We start from the raw sequence: 20,788 nt of genomic DNA, 5'->3' as shown, positions 1-20,788 counted from the left end.
CCAATTTGAAGAAGCAGCTAGGACGTTCTACCTTCTCAAGACGAACCAGTCAATCTTATGTTAGTCACTCAATCGTGTCTGACTCTTTACAATTTTATGGACTATGGCCTGCCAGACTCCTCCGTCCATGGAATTCTCCAGGCAAGAATACTGGAGTGGGTAGCCACTCCCTTCTCCAGGGGATCTTCCCAACCCGGGGATGGAACCCAAGTATCCTGCATTGCAGGCAGATTCTTTACCATCTGAGCCACCAGGGAAGCCCCCAGTCAGTCTTGGGCTGAGACAAAAATCTCAGAAGCAGATGTTCTGCCAGAACAGGGAAGAATCTGAAACTGGGTTCAAGGTAAAGATAGCTGACCACAGGAAAGGACAAAAGTGCTTGGAAGTCAAGAGAAACAGTTCAGAGACTCATGAGGTCTATGATGGATGGAGAAAATCCACAGAGGGCAGGAACCAGATATCCCTTTTGCTGCCAACCTCCCCAAGAGCTGGAACACACGGTCGTTTCCTGTGTCCTGCTGACAGCAGAGGAAGGTTCCTGTGAAAACACCCTTGGAATGGTTGACCTGTTTTTGCCTTTGTACTTACCACAGTAGTCGTACCAAACGGTGGCGTCAGAGGAGTTGCAGACCCAGCGTTTCTCCCTAGGTTCAGTAAATATGGAAGAAAACAAGGCGGAAAAAAGCACAAATGGAAACATGATTCAGTCTCTCCAAAACTTTAAAAATGTAAGGAGAATCTGTAACTAATCTTCAGACTCTTCCCCTTTATTTTTAGTAAAGGGAAAAAAATGTAACTTAGTCATCAGTCACATGATTTCTGAGTTCCTATCCAACTGTTTCCTCTTTTGAATGTGTGTGTGCACGTGTGTGTGTGTAATATTTGAGTACTTCCTGCAAGAGGAGAGGAAAATTATTTAGAATGTACTCTTTGACCGTGTGATACAAATGAGAGCACAGAGCTTTAAAAACAAAACGAGGTATTTCCTGGTCAATAGTAACAAAACCCGTCTTCTTAAGAAACTCAAAAGCCCAGCACTCTTTATCCCTCTGTATTGCTATTCTCTCCCACAAGTTCTTTTTCTTTTTTCCTTTAAACCCTAAGCACACCCTCCTATTCTTTCTTTCTTTATGACTGTGCTGCTTGGCTTGGAAGCATGAAGTCCTAGACAGCCAGGGAATTTCCTCTCGCAAGATCTTTATACATCAATTCTTACAGCCCAGAGAGCAAGACCTTCAGCTCTGAACTGAACAGTGTTCATGCACAGTGTTTTTGCTCAGCAGCAGGTTGAGCCAAAGGGTAGAGACTGGCTGGATGAGACTTCAGACACAGGACACTAGCCAGAGTCCTGCATTATGGGCATGGGTCCCACCATGCTTGAGAATGCCCTCACTTTAGCCAACTACAGGTACAGGGAATACCTTGAAATAGTCATCATTTTGGGTGTGGAATGTATTTCATTCCAAAACTCTCACTCTGCTCTAGAAAAACAGCTAACCCTTTAGATGCTTTGCTACCTGAAATCCTTTAAGTGGCTTAGTAGCCAAAAATAACATAAAGTCAGAGCCTTTAAATTTACAAGTTTAGAGGAAAATAATCATATTTGTAAAAGGTTTTTTTTTACTGAAGAATGGTCCTACTTTACCGTTTGTTTTTTTAAAGGCAAAAATTCATGGGGTAGGGGTTGGGCTAGTGAAATGGGGAGTTGCTCAGTTGGTATTCTTTCAGGTTGGCAAGATGAAAAGTTCTAGAGCTTTATTGCACAACAAGGCAAATACAGTTAACACTAGAGTCTTTGTTCCTTTTAGTGTGTTTTGAGACGACTAGACGCCTGCATGGGTGTGTCCTCTTTCTTCCCCCCACTTTTAAAATACATTTTTATATTATGGAAAAAGCACATAAAAATTACCATCTTAACCAATTTTTTTTTGGACACAACCAGGTATGATCTTAGTTCCACTAAAAGGAATAAAGAACCTAGAGAAAGCACTGTTTCAGGTCTGAGGCAGAAAAGGTATAAGAAGATCATATACCTAGAATATCTTACTGTATTAGATAACCAATCTGATGACAGTCCCATTGACCAAAGAATGGTTTCCTATTGCTGTTGTAACAAATAGCCACAAATTTAATGCCTTAAAAACAATACAAACGGGGGCTTTCGTGGTGGATTACTGGTAAAGGATCTGCCTGCTGCTGCAGAAGACGTGGGTTTGATCCCTGATCTGGAAAGATCCCATATACCAGAGTGACTAAGCCGGTGTGCCACAACTGCTGAGCCTGTGCTCCAGATCCGGAGAGCCGCAGCTATCAGCCCATGTGCTCCAGAGCCGGTGTTCTGCAACAAGAGCAACCCCATGTCCCTGCAACTAGAGGAAACCCTCGCAGCAACAGAAACCCAGCACAAAACCCTCCAAAAAAAATACAAATAGGAGATTCCATGGTGGTTCAGTGGTTAGGATTCTGTACTTTCACTGCTGAGGGCCCAGGTTTGAACCCCAGTTGGAGAACTAAGATCCTAAAGCTGCCTGGAACAGCCAGGAAAAAAAAAAAAATCTCTTACAACTCTGAAGGTTGGAGTCCAAATAAGTTTTTAATTAATTTATTTTAATTGGAGGCTAATTACAATATTGTAGTGGGTTTTGCCATACATCAACATGAATCAGCCATGGGCACACATGTGTTCCCCATCCAGAACCCCCCTCCCACGTCTGTCCCCATCCCATCCCCCAGGGTCATCCCAGTGCACCATCCCTGAGTACCCTGTCTCATTTGGAAGGGTTGATGCTGAAGCTGAAGCTCCAATACTTTGCCCACCTGATGCAAAGAGCTGACTCACTGGAAAAGACCCTAATGCTAGGAAAGACTGAGGGTAGGAGGAGAAGGGGCGACAGACCAGCGTTCTGTTTCACATATGATAATATACACGTTTCAACGCTACCCTCCCAAATCAGTTTCAATGGACTAAAAGCAAGGAGTCAACATACCTAGTTCTTCCGGACTCTCCAGGGGAACAATTCATTAACTTGCCTTTTTCAGCTTGTGAGCTGCAATCCTTTCGTTCCTCCATCTTCAAAATTCAGCACTGCATCATCTCTGCTTCCATCATCACATCACCTTCTCCTCTGATCTCCTGTCTCCCTCTTATAAGGACCGTGTGATTTTACTGCAACCATTTGGACAATACAGGATAATCTTCCCAACACAAGATCCACCTAACACAATCCCTTTTGGCATTTAATGTAACATTCATAGCTTCCAGACTTAAACATTCAGACTGCCTGTAGACTGTATGATCATTAATAAGACAGTAACTTCAGTGTATTGAAATACATCAAATATATTCAAATTCATGAGCTCATAATACTTGTTTAAAGTCTAATCAGCCAGTGATACTAGGAAACTAATTGTACTTTGAAAACTGATAGAGGGAAAGAATCAAGCATTTATCCTGACCTTTCTATGGAGACTGAACTACTGGTAACCAAATAGTACAGAGAGGTGCATTTCCCTTGCCTTCTCATGCTCTTTTCTCTTTTAGAAGTATTAGAGCTAGTACATGAAAAAGGAATGATAGAATAGAACCATTTTACAATATCTAATGAATTAGCGAACTTAGAAAACACAACATCAGAGGTTGCTAATATCACAAAGATAGATAAGAAGACATCGTATACCTCTCAATGGATAAACAGGGTGGTAGCCAATCTCTAAGACAGCCCCCAATTATCCTTACTTCTTGGTATGCAAATTCTTGTGTAGTCCCCTCCAACAATGAATAAGGGTGACTGAGTAACTAAGAAAATATTGCACAATGATAAAGTGCAGCTTCCAAAACAAATCACAAAAGCCTCTACCTTGTTCTCCTGGATCAATTGCTCTGGGGCAAACAGTAGCTCTAAAGAGAGATCCATGCAGTAGGAAACAAAGACTTCCTCCCAAAAGGCCAGCACCACGTATAGATGTGAGAGTTGAACCATAAAGAAGGCTGAGTGCCAAAGAATTGGTGCTTTCGAATTGTAGTGCTGGAGACAGCAAGGAAATCCAACTAGTCAATCCTAAAGGAAATCAACCCTGAAAATTCACTGGAAGGGCTGATGCTGAAGCTGAATCTCCAATACTTTGCCCACCTGATGCAAAGAGCTGACTCATTGGAAAAGACCCTAATGCTAGGAAAGACTGAGGGTAGGAGGAGAAGGGGCAACAGACGATGAGATTGTTGGATGGCATTATTGACTCAGTGGACATGAGTTTGAGCAAACTCCAGGAGATAGTGAAGGACAGGGAAACCTGGTGTGCTGCCCTTCATGGGGTTGAAAAGAGTCGGACAAGACTGAGCAACTAAACAACAAAAAAATGCGTCAGTCACATATGTAAGCCACCTTGGAAGCAGTTCCTTCAGATGACAGGATCAGCTCATATCTTCACTGCAACCCCATGAGAGAACCTGAGCCATACCCACTCAGCTGAGTCATTCCCAAATACCCAACCAACAGACACTGTGCAGTTATAAAGGTTTGTTTTAAACTGCTACATTTTAGGGGCAATTTGTTATACAACAATAGATAATTAATACAAACATCAGCTATGAATCAGTCTTGTCCAAACTAATCAAACCTCAGTCTGATGAAGCCTCAAGTCTAACTACCAATTTACAGTAAACAGAGAAATATTAACTACACCTTGGGAATATAATCAAAAAATCTAGACTGTGAAAACATGTATAGGACAAAAAACTCAGTTTCTTCAATAGATGATGTGCAAGGGGAAGGAAAAAAGAGGATATTCCCTGCTGGTCCAGTGGTCAGGATTCCTCACTTCCGCTGCTGACAGTCAGGTTTGACTCCTTTTTGAGGAACTAACATCCCACAAGCCACATGGCACAGCTTAAAAACAAAGTGAAAGAAATAGGAGGGCCCACGGATTAGGAGTCATAAGACATTTCAAAAGTAGGTGTACATAAGGTGAGAACTTTACTTAGATCTTAATCCAGAGGGGGGAAATTATGAAACAACTGGAAATTGGTAGACTGGATATTTGATAACTTTGGGATCAGGGACAGATTAGGTACAATGGCATTGCTATTTAAGTCCTTATCTTGTGGATAAGGGGCTTCCCTGGTGGCTCAGACAGTAAAGAATCTACCTACAATGCAGGAGACCTGGGTTCAATCCCTGGTCAGGAAGATCCCCTGGAAAATTAAATGGCAACTCACTCCAGTATTCTGCCTGGGCAATCCCATGGACAGAGGAGCCTGGTGGGCTATAGCCCACGGGGTCACAAAGAGTCAGACACGACTGAGTGATCAACACTTTCACTTGCAGAATTACAAAATTAAATATTTTAAGAAAGAAACGCTATGATGTCTGCAACTCGTTCCCAAATAAACACAGAGGGCAGGAGGTCTAGAGGAAACAATACTGACCACAAATTGGTAATTGCTGAATCTAGATAACCATTCTTTTTCTGAAAAAATCCTAATACAGTTTTAACAAATGAGTCATCCATACCTAATGACCATTTTGTTACTTTTGCTATTATCTTTCAGTGTGATGTAATTATTAATAAACTGAGGGGAAGGATTACATTTTACTGCCAAGGGTATGCTATCTGATGTAACCTAGATGTCCAAAGGAATCACCCTGTCTTCTGGGACTCAAATAAACCTTACTCAATATCCTTCCCATAGATTGTGGGAGATCCATCAGGGTCTCAGTCTTTCCAGGATTACTCTGCCGGGGAGAGTAGTGAAGTGGCATGGAGGGATGTGCATGTATTTTCCCCTTATCTTGGACTGAGTTGCTTCTGCAGACTTATTTCACTGATGAATCATCATGGTATCCTACGCATGCTGATCCTTTTCTAATCTTGGTCTCACTCCAGATCGTGCCCTTGAGAAGACATCTTTCTCATGCAGTCTTTTAAGCAACCACGCTGTCCTCTGTGGAGTTATTCTAACAAAAATAGGTTTTTTCACTTCACTACACAGGAGACAAAATGACTGCACGTATACAGGACATTTAAAGAAACAGGTATGATATACTCAAAACAAATTATGGAAAAAGTGACCCTCAAGAGAAAACTTTAAAATGTTAACAGTGCTGTTTTCTTCTATGTATCTAACGTTTGATAATGAGTATTTGATTATGGAATACCTTTTTATAGAAAGATATAAACCACATTGTTAAGACAGCAACACGTGTATACCTAGGTGACAGAGGACAGAAGAGCAGGCAGGCAGAGAAGTCCAAGCAGAGGACAGAGGTGGCGGTAGCCTGTTCATCTCTGAGAATACAGCCTGCCCTCTACTACAACCACAGGCTGGCTGATCCTAGCAGAGGGCAGGCTCTAATCTCAGAAAGAACACTTTTCTACCGTAAGCTATCTCCTGTAACCTTCTAGCAACTTGACACTTCATCTTTCCAAGAACTAGTGATGCTCCTATTGCTTCTCCATGCACTTCCCTCACACAGAAGGAAATCATAAAAATTAGATTTACTATTGTAGCAGGTGATAGGAGGCCTTGGGTAACTCTGTAGACTCGGTGTTCACCTCCCTCTCATACACAGGCAAGCCATAAAGATTAGATTAACCATCGTGGCACGTGATGGCTATTACACAGCTTTATACAGACTGGGTGTTTTGTTCTTCACTGTGACTCTGGCAACTTGCCCAGTACCCAGTGCATTCTAGGCATATAATCAGCATCTACCAATCTAAGTAATGATGTGAGGCCATTTGTTCCTGGCTGAAAATCCTTCACAAGAACCAACTTTCTACAATTAGAGGTAAAAATCTTAAAATGCCAATACGTGATAAGTTAGCATGAAGACTGCTATTTTATAAAAGGTACTATCCATCTGTATGGGTAGGATCATACCAAAGTAGATAGGATTTTCCCTATGTGTGATAGAGTATACCAAAGGAGAGTGCACGTGGAGAGACAAGCAGAGCCACTGAAAACAAACTCCTCAGGTTACCATTTGCCTTCAAGCTAACCACACTCTACTGTACACAATCTTTAACATGGGCAGCCACATCAGAGAGGATAGGCAAAAACCTGTATTCAGAGCCAAAGGAAGCAGATTAACACTTGCTTTCTATAATGTGTGAATTCTTAGAGTTTCTACTGTGGGAAAAGGTAGTATCCATATCCTTAGAAAAGTTAATACACAAAGGAAAAATAACTCTCCTATATGCTTCTGAAATCCAATCCCCAGATGAGAATCATTTATTATATAAAATTAACCATGCATACATCAACATATACATGTATTTTCACACCCTTTTAAACAAAATGGTAGAATGTTACATGTTTTGTTTTTTAAACATAACTTTTTTTTATTATAAAGGAACACAAGTCTCTGAATTAAAAGTTCTGTCTGATACAATTTAAATTATTTAACAATCAGTCACTAACAAAATCAAACATAAAGGCAATTATCATACATTGGAACACAAATCACATTTAAGCACAAACATAAAAATAACAAACTCAGGACTTTTCCAGCAGTCCAGCGGTTAAGACTTCACCCTTCCAATGCAGGGGGCATCAGTTCGATCCGTGGTAGCAGAACTAAAATCTCACATGCCAGGTAGCATGACAAAAAGCAGACTCATTTCTCTTCTTTAAGCTGTTTCTTTTCACTGGCTTCTTCCAGATCAAAAGTGAATGGTTTATCATAACCCATTAAATGGTTATAGTCTTCAGGGTTTGGAAAGAGTGCTGGATTAACTAACAATGATTTTGTTTTAGCATAAAATGTAGTAAACACATGCGTGCTGTTTGGAATCTTCACATCATTCTGGTGAAATACTGTACTTGTTTCGGAAAGTACAACACTGTAAGTAACGGCTTTGTAAGTGTCTGTTCTGGCCTCATGGTACAAGCGAATGACGTAGCCTTTTGTAAGAAAGTGAAGCAGTGCTGGAGTGATCACTGTAAAGCTTCCTATGGTGCCATAAAATAAGATTTGCAAAGGCAGACTTCCAAATATAACATTATTTTGTGCAAAAATGTATGGTAGAAACGCAAGGCTGATCAGACTTGTAGAGTAAGAAAAACACTTCACACCTAAAAAAAGAAAACAGGAGAGGATTAATACCATCCAATTAATTCTTCTTTCTTCCTACCATATTATTACCAAAACAACAAAACCAAAACACCTATATAGTGCTTATTATATTCCAGGCTTTATTTTAAGCACTCTGCATATTTTATTCATGAAATCTATAAAAAAGTCCTATAAGATAGACGTATAATTATCATCATCATCACTCCCATTTAAAAAATGAGAAAATATCAGGCACTTGCGCAATGTCACATAGGTACCAAATAGCTGTGTGAAAATGTAAAGTCACTTCAGTCATGTCCAACTCTTTGAGACCCCATGGACTGACTATAGCCCACCAGGCTCCTCTGTCTATGGAATTCTCCAGGGAAAAACACTGGAGTAGGTAGCCATTCCCTTATCCAGGGGATCTTCCTGACCCAGCATTGCAGGCAGACTCTTTATCGTCTGAGCCACTAGGGAAGCCTCACCAAATAGTGGTGTTGGGATTCAAACTCAGGCAATCTGACTCTAGGGTCGAGTCTGTTGGCTATTACAATACACCACCCAATAAAAGATTTAATATTACTTAAAAATCCTTATGAATACTATAAAACTTAATCCAGTCGGCAGATAATCAAATAAAATCCTCTGTTAACAAGTACTTCCACAGATCTAAAACAAAATGTTCAAATATAGGCATAACTTTATCAGGCTAAGCGCCCAACATTAAAACAGCGATTTTAAAAACAAAAATTCCCCACTGATGGTTAAGAAACGTGTGGGAGAGGTAAAATTTCCTTATCAAGGAAAAACACTCAAGTTAAAATAGTGACATATTTTTACTTAGAAAGATTTTTTTTTAATCACTGACTTCTGAACTATACATTTAAAAATGGTCAAAATGGTAAGTTTTACATTATGTCCACTTTACCACAGTAAATAAATAACTTAAAATGTAAATTTTCTTAGTTTGACTGTATAATTTTAACATGATTGAACACCATCTGTTTGGAAAATGGATAAGCTGAAATCCTAGATGGTCTGATTATAAAGTTAATTTGGAAAAACAAAGGAAGCAAAAAAGAGAGGGAGAGTTAGATACTAAAACATTAAAACAGTGTTGTATAGGCTCAGTACATGAACAGATCAATGGAACAAAAGCAGAAAGTCTAGAAACCTCACTGCATAGAGAAATTTAGTGTAAAGATATAATTTAAAACTAGTGGTGCTGGGGCAACTGGATAGCCACACAGAAAAAGATAAAATTCAAAACAATCCCTCATATCATATACCTGGAAAATTCCAAATAATCCAGAGATCTAGGTGTGTAAAATAAGAAAGCTATAAGAAGCCCTGTGAAGGCCTTATATACCTGTGAAGGCCTTATCATCTGAAAACAAAAACTTTTCTAATTACGAGTTAAAATACAGAGGCAATCAAGGGGCAAGTTGCTAAGTCTGATCACATTTTTTAAATGTGCATAGACATAAATACCATAAATAAAATAAATAAATGAATTAGAAAAATACTACAAACTTATATCACAAAGGATTAACATACCCAAGATATAAAAGGTTGCCAGTATATGAGAAGAAAAAGATCAACAATCCAATAAACAAATGAGTAAGAAATATAAGCCGACAGTTCAATGAAACAAAAAATGCACATGAATGCACATGGCCTTTAAACAGATTGTGTATGTGTGTGTGTGTGTGTGTGTGTGTGTGTGTGTGTGTGTGCGTGTTTTAGTTGACGCTTAGTCATGTCTGACTCTTTGCGACCCCATGGACTGTAGCCCACCAGGATCCTCTGTCCATGGAATTCTCCAGGCAAGAATACTGGAGTGGGTTGCCATGCCCTTCTCCAGGGGATCTTCCCAACCAAGGGAGAGAACCTAGGTCTCCTGCATTGAAGGCAGATTCTTTCCCATCTGAGCCACCAGGGAAGATTACAATAGATGAAATGATGCTAAACTTCAAACATAACAAACATGTGATTAAAACCACAGTGAGATATTATTTTTCTGCAAAACTGGCAAAAACCAAAAAATCTGATACCATACATGTTGATGAGGCTGTAACACAGCAGTCACTCTCACACATCACTGCTGGTTGAAGGCTTCTTGTTTGTACCAGTAATTTAAAAATAATTTCTCCTTCTCACAGGTAGTTGTCATGACATTGGTACACATGGGATTTAATGGGGACCAAGCTGTCTGCTGAAGAAAACTCCCCTCTTGTTTCCCCATTATTCTTTTCACACTATAGTAGTATGAATGGTGTCCCCTCAAAATTCACATCCACCCAGAACCTCAGAATGTGACCTTATTTGGAGACAGGGTCTTTGCAGACAATTAAAAGTAGAGATGAGATCATCCTGGATTAGAGTGGACCCTACATCCAATGAGAGTGTCCTTAAAAGGACAGAACAGGACAAGCAGAGACACACAGAAGGCCTTGGGAAGTAGCAGCCAGAGACTGAAGTTATGCATCTGTAAGCCAAGGAATACAAAGGATGGCTGTGAGCCATCAGAAGCTGCAAGAGACAAAGAAGAATTCTTCCCTAGCGCCTTCAGAGCATGCACATGCCAACACTGTGATTTCAGACTTCCAGCCTTCAAAACTGTGAGAACGAATTTTTGCCGTTTTAAGCCACCAAGTGTGTGAAAATGAATTGTAAAAGCCCTAGGAAACTACTACATACATATACTTTATTATGCCTGGTGGTGGTTGTGGTTTAGTAGCTAAGTCGTGTCTAACTCTTCCGACCTCATGGACTGTAGTCCACCAGGCTTCTCTGTCTGTGGGATTCTCCAGGCAAGAATACCAGAGTGGGTTGCTATTTCCTTCTCCAAGGGATCTTCCTGATCCAGGGATCAAACCCACGTCTCCTGCATTGCAGGCAAATTCTTTACCTACTGAGCCAACAGGGAAGCCAAGCACCAGTTGCTCAGGTTGAAGTAACTGCTATTTTCTAAACATATTCTGGGTTTTCCCATCCTGATGCCTTTGCTCATACGACTTCCATGCCTGGGATGTCCCTCTTTCACACCTGTTTATGTTCAAATTCTACTCGTCCTAAAATGAGAATACAATGACATCAGTAATTTCTGTTGCTGAATTAACAAAAACTGCCAACCAAGTCTCCTCAAATGTCTTTACACTAGGATCCAACGTGGTAGTTTAAAGAATCTCCAGGAATGGTACCTCTGCGTTAATGCCTCTCACTCAGTTTTACACAGAAAAATTATTAATTCCTGATAAGCATATAGAATGACTTTCTATTATAATATTGAAGGAACTCAAACATCAAATTCTGCTACAATTCTAGAACTTTGAATACCATGCAAAATTTTGCTGTTCCACAAATATTATATCGTAACCATAAAGATCCTGCCTGACAATGTAGGAGACATAAGAGATGTGGGTTCGATCCCTGGATCGGGAAGATACCCTGGAGGGCATGGCAGCCCCCTCTAGTATTCTTGCCTGGAGAATTCCATGGACAGAGAAGCCTGGCAGGCTACAGTCCAGAGGGTCGCAAAGAGTCAGACACGACTGAATCGACTTAGCATGCACACTAAAATTAATTCCTAGTTATATTCTCTTCAGTTCAGAATTGAGTCAAGTGGGGACACGAAATAAATGGATAACCTTCCCTTCATTTGAAGGAATGGTGTCTGTGTTCATAAAGAAAGGTATCATGAGGGGTCACAGCTGACACATCTTAAGGGCATCAATTCAAGTATGCGAGGCTCAATCCAGAGACGTGACACAGGCTCAAAGACCTACTCATGTTGTGACTTCTGAAGAAAGTACTACCATCCAAAACTGATTATTCCAAGAACTTCAGAACTCCTCTCAACACTGACTATAATCAATCCTTATTCCCAAAACGTTTTAAATTAGCTGAAGTTGTATTTTAAATATACTCAATTTTAATGTCACACATACTTGAGAACTTATAGATTTCCAGATTAAATTTCAGACAACCAAGTAACATCAACACGATCAAAAACGCACATGCCAATGGGGCACTGAAGTCTTGTGGCCAGCTGGGCTATAAGGTAATCCTCCAGATATTTCAGGTGTAAATGGCAACCCACTCCAGTACTCTTGCCTAGAAAATTCCACGGATGGAGGAGCCTGGCAAGCTACAGTCCATGAGGTCACAAAGAGTTGGACACGACCGAGTGACTTCATGATACTTTTTTATATAAGGATTATTGAAATGAAATACAACCTCAGAAACTTGAACAAACCACTACCTACATTCTTCTTTTCTAAATTATTCCATATCACATACTGAATTATGACCTAAGGAGACAAAATAACTTTAAATTTGTAGTTATTTAATACACTGTCTTTTCCTACTCCATAACTCCCTACCTACCACGTGCAAAAATCACTAAGTAAATACATTTGCTGAAAATTCTAAGACCTAAAAAATGTAGACTTAATGTATCTTTGAATCATAATTACTCTATAGTATAAATGTCTACTCACCCAAAATAACTACTCTTAAGTATTCTTCCATATTTGCTTCTCTGAATATTCAAACATTTTATATATATATACGTTTTGTTGCTAAACATCCTGAGAGGTGACCAAAGGATGAATCTTTAGTGCTCAGTCACAAGACCACAAAGTCATGAGTCTTCAAAAACCTTTAAAAAATCTCCTAAAGGGACTTTCCTGGTGGTCCAGTGGTTAAGAATCTGCCCTGCAATGTAGGAGATTCAGGTTCAATCCTCAGTGGGGAACTACAATCCCACATGCAGGAGGGGGAAACTAAAGGGATTGTAGATGCAATTGTAGGGGGCCTGCTGCAATTACTGAGACCAAATGCAAGAAAAGATCCCACATGACACAACAAAGATCCTGAGGCAGCCAAATAAATAAATAAATAAATTTTAAATTTCCTAAAAATGCAAAGGTCTCAACCTCCAAATCCTTTATTAAATCTTATAATCTTTCCTTCTGTCTTGCAATTATGAAGTGGTGGCTCAGGGGTAAAGAATCCACCTGCCAATGCAGGAGATACAAGAGACATGGGTTTGATCCCTGAGTCAAGATCCCCTGAACCACTGGCAACCCACTCCAGTATTCTTGCCTGTGAAATCCCATGGACAGGGGAGCCAGGCGGGCAACAGTCCATGGGGTCTTAAGAGAGTCAGACAGGACTTAGCAACTAAACAACAATAAAAATAGTTAAGTATCATATGCTAAGAACCTTTTTTATAATCAAAAGGGGGAAAAAAGGAAGTACCCTCATTTATGATTACCCACCAAATACTGTTCGGGCCAAATTCCCAGTATAAATCAGCCTTCCATCTTCTGATTTGTCAAGCCGTGTATGTGAACATCGAACACCTCTTTCCCAACAAACAGGGATCTATTGAAAGAGAGACCATGATGTGAGTGCATAATAAATTGCATTTTAGACCAAGTTTTAAATTTTTTAAAGTTTATTTTGAAAAATATAATAAAAGAATGTCTCATATAGGGTGATTTAAGAAATTCTTCCAAATAATCTACAGAGCTAAAGAACTCAAACTGAGTACAGAAAGGCTTTCCTTAATCCCACTCACAAGTAGACACTGAATTGGGAGTTTGAAGACCTAGGTTTGGATGCCAGCTAGAAGCTTGTTAAAGTGTGACCTTAAACAAGTAAAAAGTTAGTGGAGTAGTTTCTTCTATTGCATGTCACTATCACTCAACTGCAAAGATTTAAATGCATTAGTTTTTGTTAAAAAAAAAAAACAAACAACTCACTTTATTTAAGCAAAACACAGTAGATTCAGTGTTTATAAAGCCCAGGTACTTTTTAATACTTCTAAAATATTTATACTGCTGCTGCTGCTGCTGCTAAGTCGTTTCAGTCGTGTCCGACTCTGTGCAACCCCATAGACGGCAGCCCATCAGGCTCCCCCGTCCCTGGGATTCTCCAGGCAAGAACACTGGAGTGGGTTGCCATTTCCTTCTCCAATGCATGAAAGTGAAAAACGAAAGTGAAGTCACTGAGTCGTGTCCAACTCTCAGCGACCCCATGGACTGCAGCCCACCAGGCTCCTCCGCCCATGGGATTTTCCAGGCAAGCGTACTAGAGTGGGGTGCCATTACCTTCTCCGATTTATACCACAGCTATTTTATATATATATATATATATATATATATATATATATATATATATTCTTTCCCCAAACTCTGTATCTATTCCTTGTTCCCTATAATGAAAAATTTCCACTTGAACTCCTACATCAAATTTCACAGGAACAGAGTTCCCAGAACCTCTGAAAATGACTTTCACTACACATCCTCTCAAAGACGTAAAAGGCATGCCTAATTCCTTTAGGCTGAAGTTTAATTAGATTTCAATTCCCGCGTTGGCTTTCCAAGTTTCAGCATGTTTGCTAATCCTAATATTTTACAGGGCAGGATTAGGAGACAATTTATTCAGATTAAAATAAGAAGGATTAACGTCTTTATCCCGTCCCCTCCCCCCCACCAAGGGAGCAAAGTAACTCCTAAAAATAGGGTCACCCAATAAAAAATACAACAAACTCAAAGATGTTCTCCTAGTTTTTTCACTTCCATACACGTGGCGCATCTAACTTCCTTGAAGATTAGCTCTTACAAGCTTGGGCTCAAGGACAGAAAAGGCAATAAACTGAGTCCTCGCTAGATTTGCAACCATCTGTAAAGTGACTGGAACCGCCCAGAAAATAATCACTTTCCAAGGGACACTTAGATCCGCGGGTCCTGTGAAGCCCGGGATGCACCAGCCTGGTCCCGAGGTCCAAACATACTACTCCCGCCAGCCTCGCACTGGGCTCCTTCCGTACAGGAGCCGCCGGGCAATAAGGGAGAAGCTGCGGGGAAGCCGGGCTCCCCAAGCCCGTTGCTACTTCCACCCCCTCCCCCGCCCTCACACGGGTCCGAAGCCCTCTAACCGCCGACCTGGGCTCGCACCCGACGCAGAACAGGCGCGGCAGCCGACAGCCCCGTGCCCCCGACGCGCCCTGAGGAGCCTCTGCAGGAGGCCGCCCTCGAGACGGCCGCTCTGGGGCCTCGGAGCGCGGTGGAAGCCCACGGCGCTGTCCTCTTCCCGCCGAGCCGCAGTCCGGCCGCCCACGGGCCGCCCACCGCCAGAAGCAGCATCCCGCACCCAGCTAGGAAATGCGACCGCACTCCGGCGGCACCGCGGCACTCTAAACCCCTGCTTCTCACCAGTCCCGGGCCGGAACGAGCCACGCAGGCGCATCCCCCAGAAGGCCCGCTGGCAGGCTTGGCCGCCGGCGCGTGCGCAGAACATACGGCACGCCTGCGACGTGCCCAGCCTCGCGCGTTCCCTGCGCGTAGAGCTCTGCACCCGACCAGACCCTTGCTGCGGGGACCAGCAGACGCCCAGCTTGCACGCTGCTTCCCCTTGTCGGAGCGTGGTGCTCTTTATAACAGTGTGGAAGAACTGATGGGAGTGTGTGTGTGTTGTCTGTTGGTCGCTTAGTCGTGTCCTACTCTTTGCAACCCCATGGACTGTAACCTGCCAAGTTTCTCTGTCCTTGGGATTCTCCAGGCGTGGACGGAAATGCCAGACAGGCTAGATAGTCTTGGCCTCTTTGTAACAGTGTGGAAGGATAGAGGGGAGAGCCATGCTCAAAGGACAAATCCTGGAAGCCCGAGTTAAATGTTTCATTCTCCTGGGTGTCATTTTCTAGGCTCCCTTAAACATTTTCTTTATGGAAAATGTTTCTAATCTATTGGCACAGAGGAATAATACATTACACGTTTGAACAAAAATGAATGGTAATTTGATCCAACCAATGAGTTGGTAGAAAATAAGTGGAATTCGTTCACTGACTGTTGATAGTTGTCAAATTGTTTTCTGAAATCATTCTCATCCGTGTACCGGATAGTTCCTTATTTGTTAAAGAGGTATTGAGTGCCTTGCCTATTGCCAGGACTAGCTCAGAAGCTGAGGCTATAAAGATACTGAATAAAACTGGGAATCCACAGTGCTTTATGTTGCACGAAGTGGAATCCCTTCCAAGTTCAGAGAGAGGGCTCTTGTCTAACACTCAAATGAATTGCTCAAGGACATGCATGAACTGAGAAAGCAAAAGATGATTGGGTAGGGGCATCTGGGTGGAGAGCAGAAGGGTAAGGAAACCCAGAACTGCTCTGCCATGTGGCTCACAGTCTTGGGTTTTATGGCGATAGGATAAATTTGCAGGTTGTCTTTGGCCAATCATTCTGACTCAAGGTCCTTCCTGGTGGCTCAGGCATTGTTCAAGGAAGATGTATGCCAGGAAGAAGGACTCTGGGAAGTGGTCAGACACGTTGTGTCCCCTTCTGACTTTTCCCCAACTCTTCTGGTTGGTGGTGGCTTGTTAGTTCCACGTTCCTTACCAGGACCTCATGTCATAAAACAGCTCACACAAATGGTTACTATAGTGCCTGGCCAGGGTGGGCGGTTTCAGCCAGTGTGCTTCCCCTAACACATAGTGAAGGCAACCCCAAAAAATAAGTTAAAATATAATATTTTATTATAATTGAAATATACCAATTTATGAAATGTTACAGAAGCCCAAGACGCAGAATGATTAATTTAGCCTGAGAATAGCCAGAGGTTCAGGTTCAGCTGAGTATTGAGTATCCAATACTGACTAGTATCCAACTAGTCAATACGCTCTTTATTTCAGAACCATGTGTTTTACTCAAAATGTTATTTGCATAAGAGAGGAACAAACTAATAGTCTAAAACAGCGCCACCTTCACAACTCCAAATCCTGTCTACCTTTTTCTGGGTATCTAAAAGGATAAAATAATACTATCTCTTTATGGACAATTTCACTTTCTTTTTTGTTTCGTTTATTGAAGTATAGCCAATTTACAGTGTTGTGCTAATTTACTGTACAGCAAAGTGACTCTGTTATACACATATATACATTGTTTTTTCATATTCTTTTCCATTCTGATTTATCCCAGGAGACTGGATATAGTTCCCTGTGCTATACAGTACAACTTTGTTATTTATTAATTCTAAATGTAGCAGTTTTGTATGTTTCATGGATACGTTCATTGGTGCCATATTTTAGATTGCACATAAAAGTGATACCGTATGGTATTTGTCTTTCTCTTTCTGACTCACTTCACTAAGTGGATACTCTCTAGTTGTATCCATGATGCTGCAAATGGCATTATTTTGTTCTTTTTTTATGAATGAGTAATATTCCTTTGTGGACTTCCCAGGTGGCTCAGTGGTAAAAAAAAAAATCCGCCTGCAGTGCAAGAGATGCATTTTCCATCCCAGGGTTGGGAAGATCCCCTGGAGAAGGAAATGGCAACCCACTCCAGTATTCTTGACAGGTTGTTTCCAGGGCGTGGCTATTGTAACTTCACTTTATTTATCTTCTGCTTACCTTTTAACGTCCCTTGACTCTCCTGGGGGTCCAGTGGTTAACACTCTGTGCTTCCAATACAAGGACTGCCAGTTCCATCCCCAGTTGAGGAACTAAGATTCCAGATCACCTGAGACCAAAAAAAAACAAAAAAAAAACCCAAAATACTTCTACTTTAGTGTACTGCATATTACAAACAACATCAACTAGCCATTCATATACGGATACATATTTAAACTTGCTGTTCACATAATGTTTTTTAATAGCTTTAATAGCTTCAAAAAGATAAACTAAGGCACACTAAAATTTCTGAGAGTTTATTTGAGCAAAACTTTATTCCAGTCTTACAACACCAAACTTGAAACAGTCATGAGCACTCCACTGACAGGAGCTAGGGGCAAGATTTTCATAGAGAAGATGCACATGCAAAGCAAGGAAATTATTTAATTGTTATAGCTTATGCTGTTGCATTATTTGAGAAAAATCTCATTGGATGTTTGTGATTGATTGTTCCTACCCTTGAGGTATTCACAGGATTTTATCTGGGGGTGCTCATTAACCTACCAAGATATCAGAGCCATCTCAGTCTAATGCCTCTTTATATGATTACTCCAACAATATATTGAGAGAACCTGAATTTTTATCTTCTGTTAAGCTTAGTTTCTTCCTACAGAAACTGTGGGCAGATGGAAATACTATTTGGTCTACTCAGAGTTTCTAAATAGCTGAAATGAGATCATATTCTGAAAATTTTGTGCCGTAGAATTATATGAAACTATTATTCATGGTTAAAGATTTCCCAATTCTAGTAGTTTAGAGATGTTTTTTAAATATATACTACTTGAGTGGGATTTTAGAATGATACTAAGGCTGTTTACAAAATAATCCTTGATTTCCCCATTCATACCATCTGAGAGGGTTTTAAGATGGAGGCTCATGGAAAAATTGAAAATGGGTATCCCTTGTAGAATGTATGGCCACCATTATTATATGCAATTTTTGTTTGTTTTTTAGCTGTCTTTCCTTCCCATGCACCACGCCCTTTCCCCTCCTTTAACTTAAGCTTAAAGACAGAATTGTGTGATGGAAAAAAGAAAAGAAAATTTTTGGTAAAGCCAGTATTTGATAAGAACCCTAAATACTTCTTTATAGTGCATTGGAAGTTAAACCAGGAGAGTCTTTTAGGAAAAGAATTTGTCAATAGATAATCAAGAACTTTTAAAATGTTCATATTCTAAAGAAACAGAAACATGGTCAAAGATTTCTGCAGATCCTGAATACACTATTACATAAAGTGACTTAAAAATGAAAATAAGGTCAATGTCCAACATTTAAGGAAATACTTAAGTGACTCACAGTACATTTAGTGTAATTCTATAGACATTAAAAATGATGTTGTGGAGATTTTGGTTACAAAAGTGTGGGTTATTGAGGTTTGTTAAATAGGAAAATAAATAGTATAAAGAACCATATAAATACAGTATAATCTATGTAAAAGCATATTAAAACACCAAATGTATCTTCAATTTCTACATTTTTATAACCATGTATTATCTGTTTACTATATGTAAATAATAAATTATTATTTACATAATAAATAATATCCTAAGTAAATTTTGCATTTTTAAAAAACAATCCTTGACTAGATGTTAGCCCTAAATCTGGCATTAGTTAGCCTCAGCATCCTCACCTGAAAAATTCTATCATTTTCTAGGCAACTAACATAGTGATCCTTTTAGAAGGTGATAAGGCAATGAGGAAAGGGAAGTTTTAAGAGGGGAAAACAACACTCCTGAACTAAGGGAGGAAAAGATCAGTCGAAAATGAGCCCGCAGCCTCCTCTTCTCACCCCATTGCCTCTCCTCCTTACCAAACTCTATTCTGAGCTAGTATAACCAAAAAACCTTAATCATTTTTGCAAAGGCTTGGAAAAATTAACCCCCAACAGTCTGTCTGGTTTTGCTGTTGAAACACTTTTTAATCTGCCAAATGAACTAAACGTGTCTTTCAGGCAAAAGTCACTAATTAGGTCAACAAACTCTGGGTCACCTGTGTTTTCCTTTTGTGGACATCATTACACAACAGTTCTATTTGAGCAACTTGCAATGGTGAGAGTCTCGGCCCTACATTCTTTTCATGCCTCAGTCCGGTAAACAGAGGGTGAACTTTATTTAGCTGTTTCACTTTTCCTGGAAGGGTGCCTAAATTTCACCACAGGAAAGCACGTAAAGGCAGCTCTGACTTATGATAGTTCAATTTATAATTTCTTGACTTTATGATGGTGCAAAAGCTGTTAAGATTCAGAAGAAAACATACACAATTTGGAATCTTAATCTTTTCCTGGGCTAAATACAGTATGAAAGATGGAGTATAATACTCTCTCCTCGGCTTTGAAGCTTCTAATCACTTACCCAATCAGGAGGGTAAACCACCTATACACTTACAATCATTGTTTTTCACTTTCAGTACAGTAATCAATAAACTACCTGAGATAATCAACACTCCATTGTAAAATAAGTTTTGTATTTGATGATCTCTGCCCAACTGCAGGCTGATGTAAGTATTCTGAGCACACTCTAAGGTAAGCTAGGCTAAATTGTGTTGAACAGGTTACGTCTATCCAGTGCATTTTCAACTGATATTTTCAACTTCCCATGAGTTCTCAGGATAGAACCCCATCTTAAGTGGAGGTAAGATCTATAAAAAGGATAGGCAGATGGGAGGAGTGGGGAGATAGTGCGCCGAGGAGACAGCGGGAGAGACAGCAGAGGAAGGAGGGGAAGAGGGGGCGTGCAGTGACAAAGATGGTGTCAGAATTGAGTACCGGTGGCCGCAGTTTCCGTGAATGATTGGCTGGGAGGGAGACAGGAGATGGGGTGAAGGCCTCCGAGTGGGGGTGGGGGGCGTGGTTGCTTTCAGTAAACACTACAAAGTACCGGGAAGAGAGGAAATGAGACCAGCGATTTCGCGAGCTGCCGAGATGCTCTTCAATAGGCTCTGCAACTTTTCACAAAAGACAGAAACTGCTTCATAAAGAGCACGATCTTGTTAGCATAGAAACCGCACCCCTACTTTCCGCCCCTTCTTCTGCGGACGCCTGCTACCTCTAGGCTACCTACCGCAAAGAAGCGGTAGGGACAACCTCCAAAATTACCAGACTCGGCGTGAGTCTTACAAGTTCCTACAAGTTCCAGGTTGCAGCGCTGACTCCGCCTAACACGTCAGTACCCGCCAGAGAAACTACAAATCCCAGGATGCAATGCTGCCTCGGACCCCCGACCTCCTCCACTCCCAGCACCGCTTCAAGGATGAGGTCCCTTCGGAAATCAGATTA

General features: G+C 40.8%; 2 protein-coding genes across 2 annotated transcripts in view; both read right to left on the bottom strand.

The window, feature by feature from the left end:
- Positions 1–783, bottom strand: part of LY96 (lymphocyte antigen 96) — a 34,793-nt gene extending 34,010 nt beyond the window's left edge. Inside the window, exon 1 of the mRNA XM_004011745.5 lies at positions 589–783. Within this exon, the coding sequence (XP_004011794.3) occupies positions 589–700 (112 nt within the window). The 5' untranslated portion in view covers positions 701–783. The remainder of the gene's footprint in view (positions 1–588) is intronic.
- A 6,425-nt stretch (positions 784–7,208) lies between these two features.
- Positions 7,209–15,343, bottom strand: TMEM70 (transmembrane protein 70). The gene is made up of 3 exons (XM_015097828.4): positions 15,014–15,343; positions 13,343–13,448; positions 7,209–8,074 (listed from the first exon to the last, which is right to left on the bottom strand). Exons 1-3 carry the CDS (start codon positions 15,212–15,214, stop codon positions 7,617–7,619), a joined length of 765 nt encoding a protein of 254 aa, XP_014953314.2. The 5' UTR covers positions 15,215–15,343; the 3' UTR covers positions 7,209–7,616.
- Positions 15,344–20,788: the final 5,445 nt, after the last annotated feature.

Source organism: Ovis aries, chromosome 9 (genome assembly GCF_016772045.2).
Source record: "Ovis aries strain OAR_USU_Benz2616 breed Rambouillet chromosome 9, ARS-UI_Ramb_v3.0, whole genome shotgun sequence".
Classification (NCBI taxonomy): Eukaryota; Metazoa; Chordata; class Mammalia; order Artiodactyla; family Bovidae; genus Ovis; species Ovis aries.
This window is presented reverse-complemented; position numbering and strand designations above follow the sequence as displayed.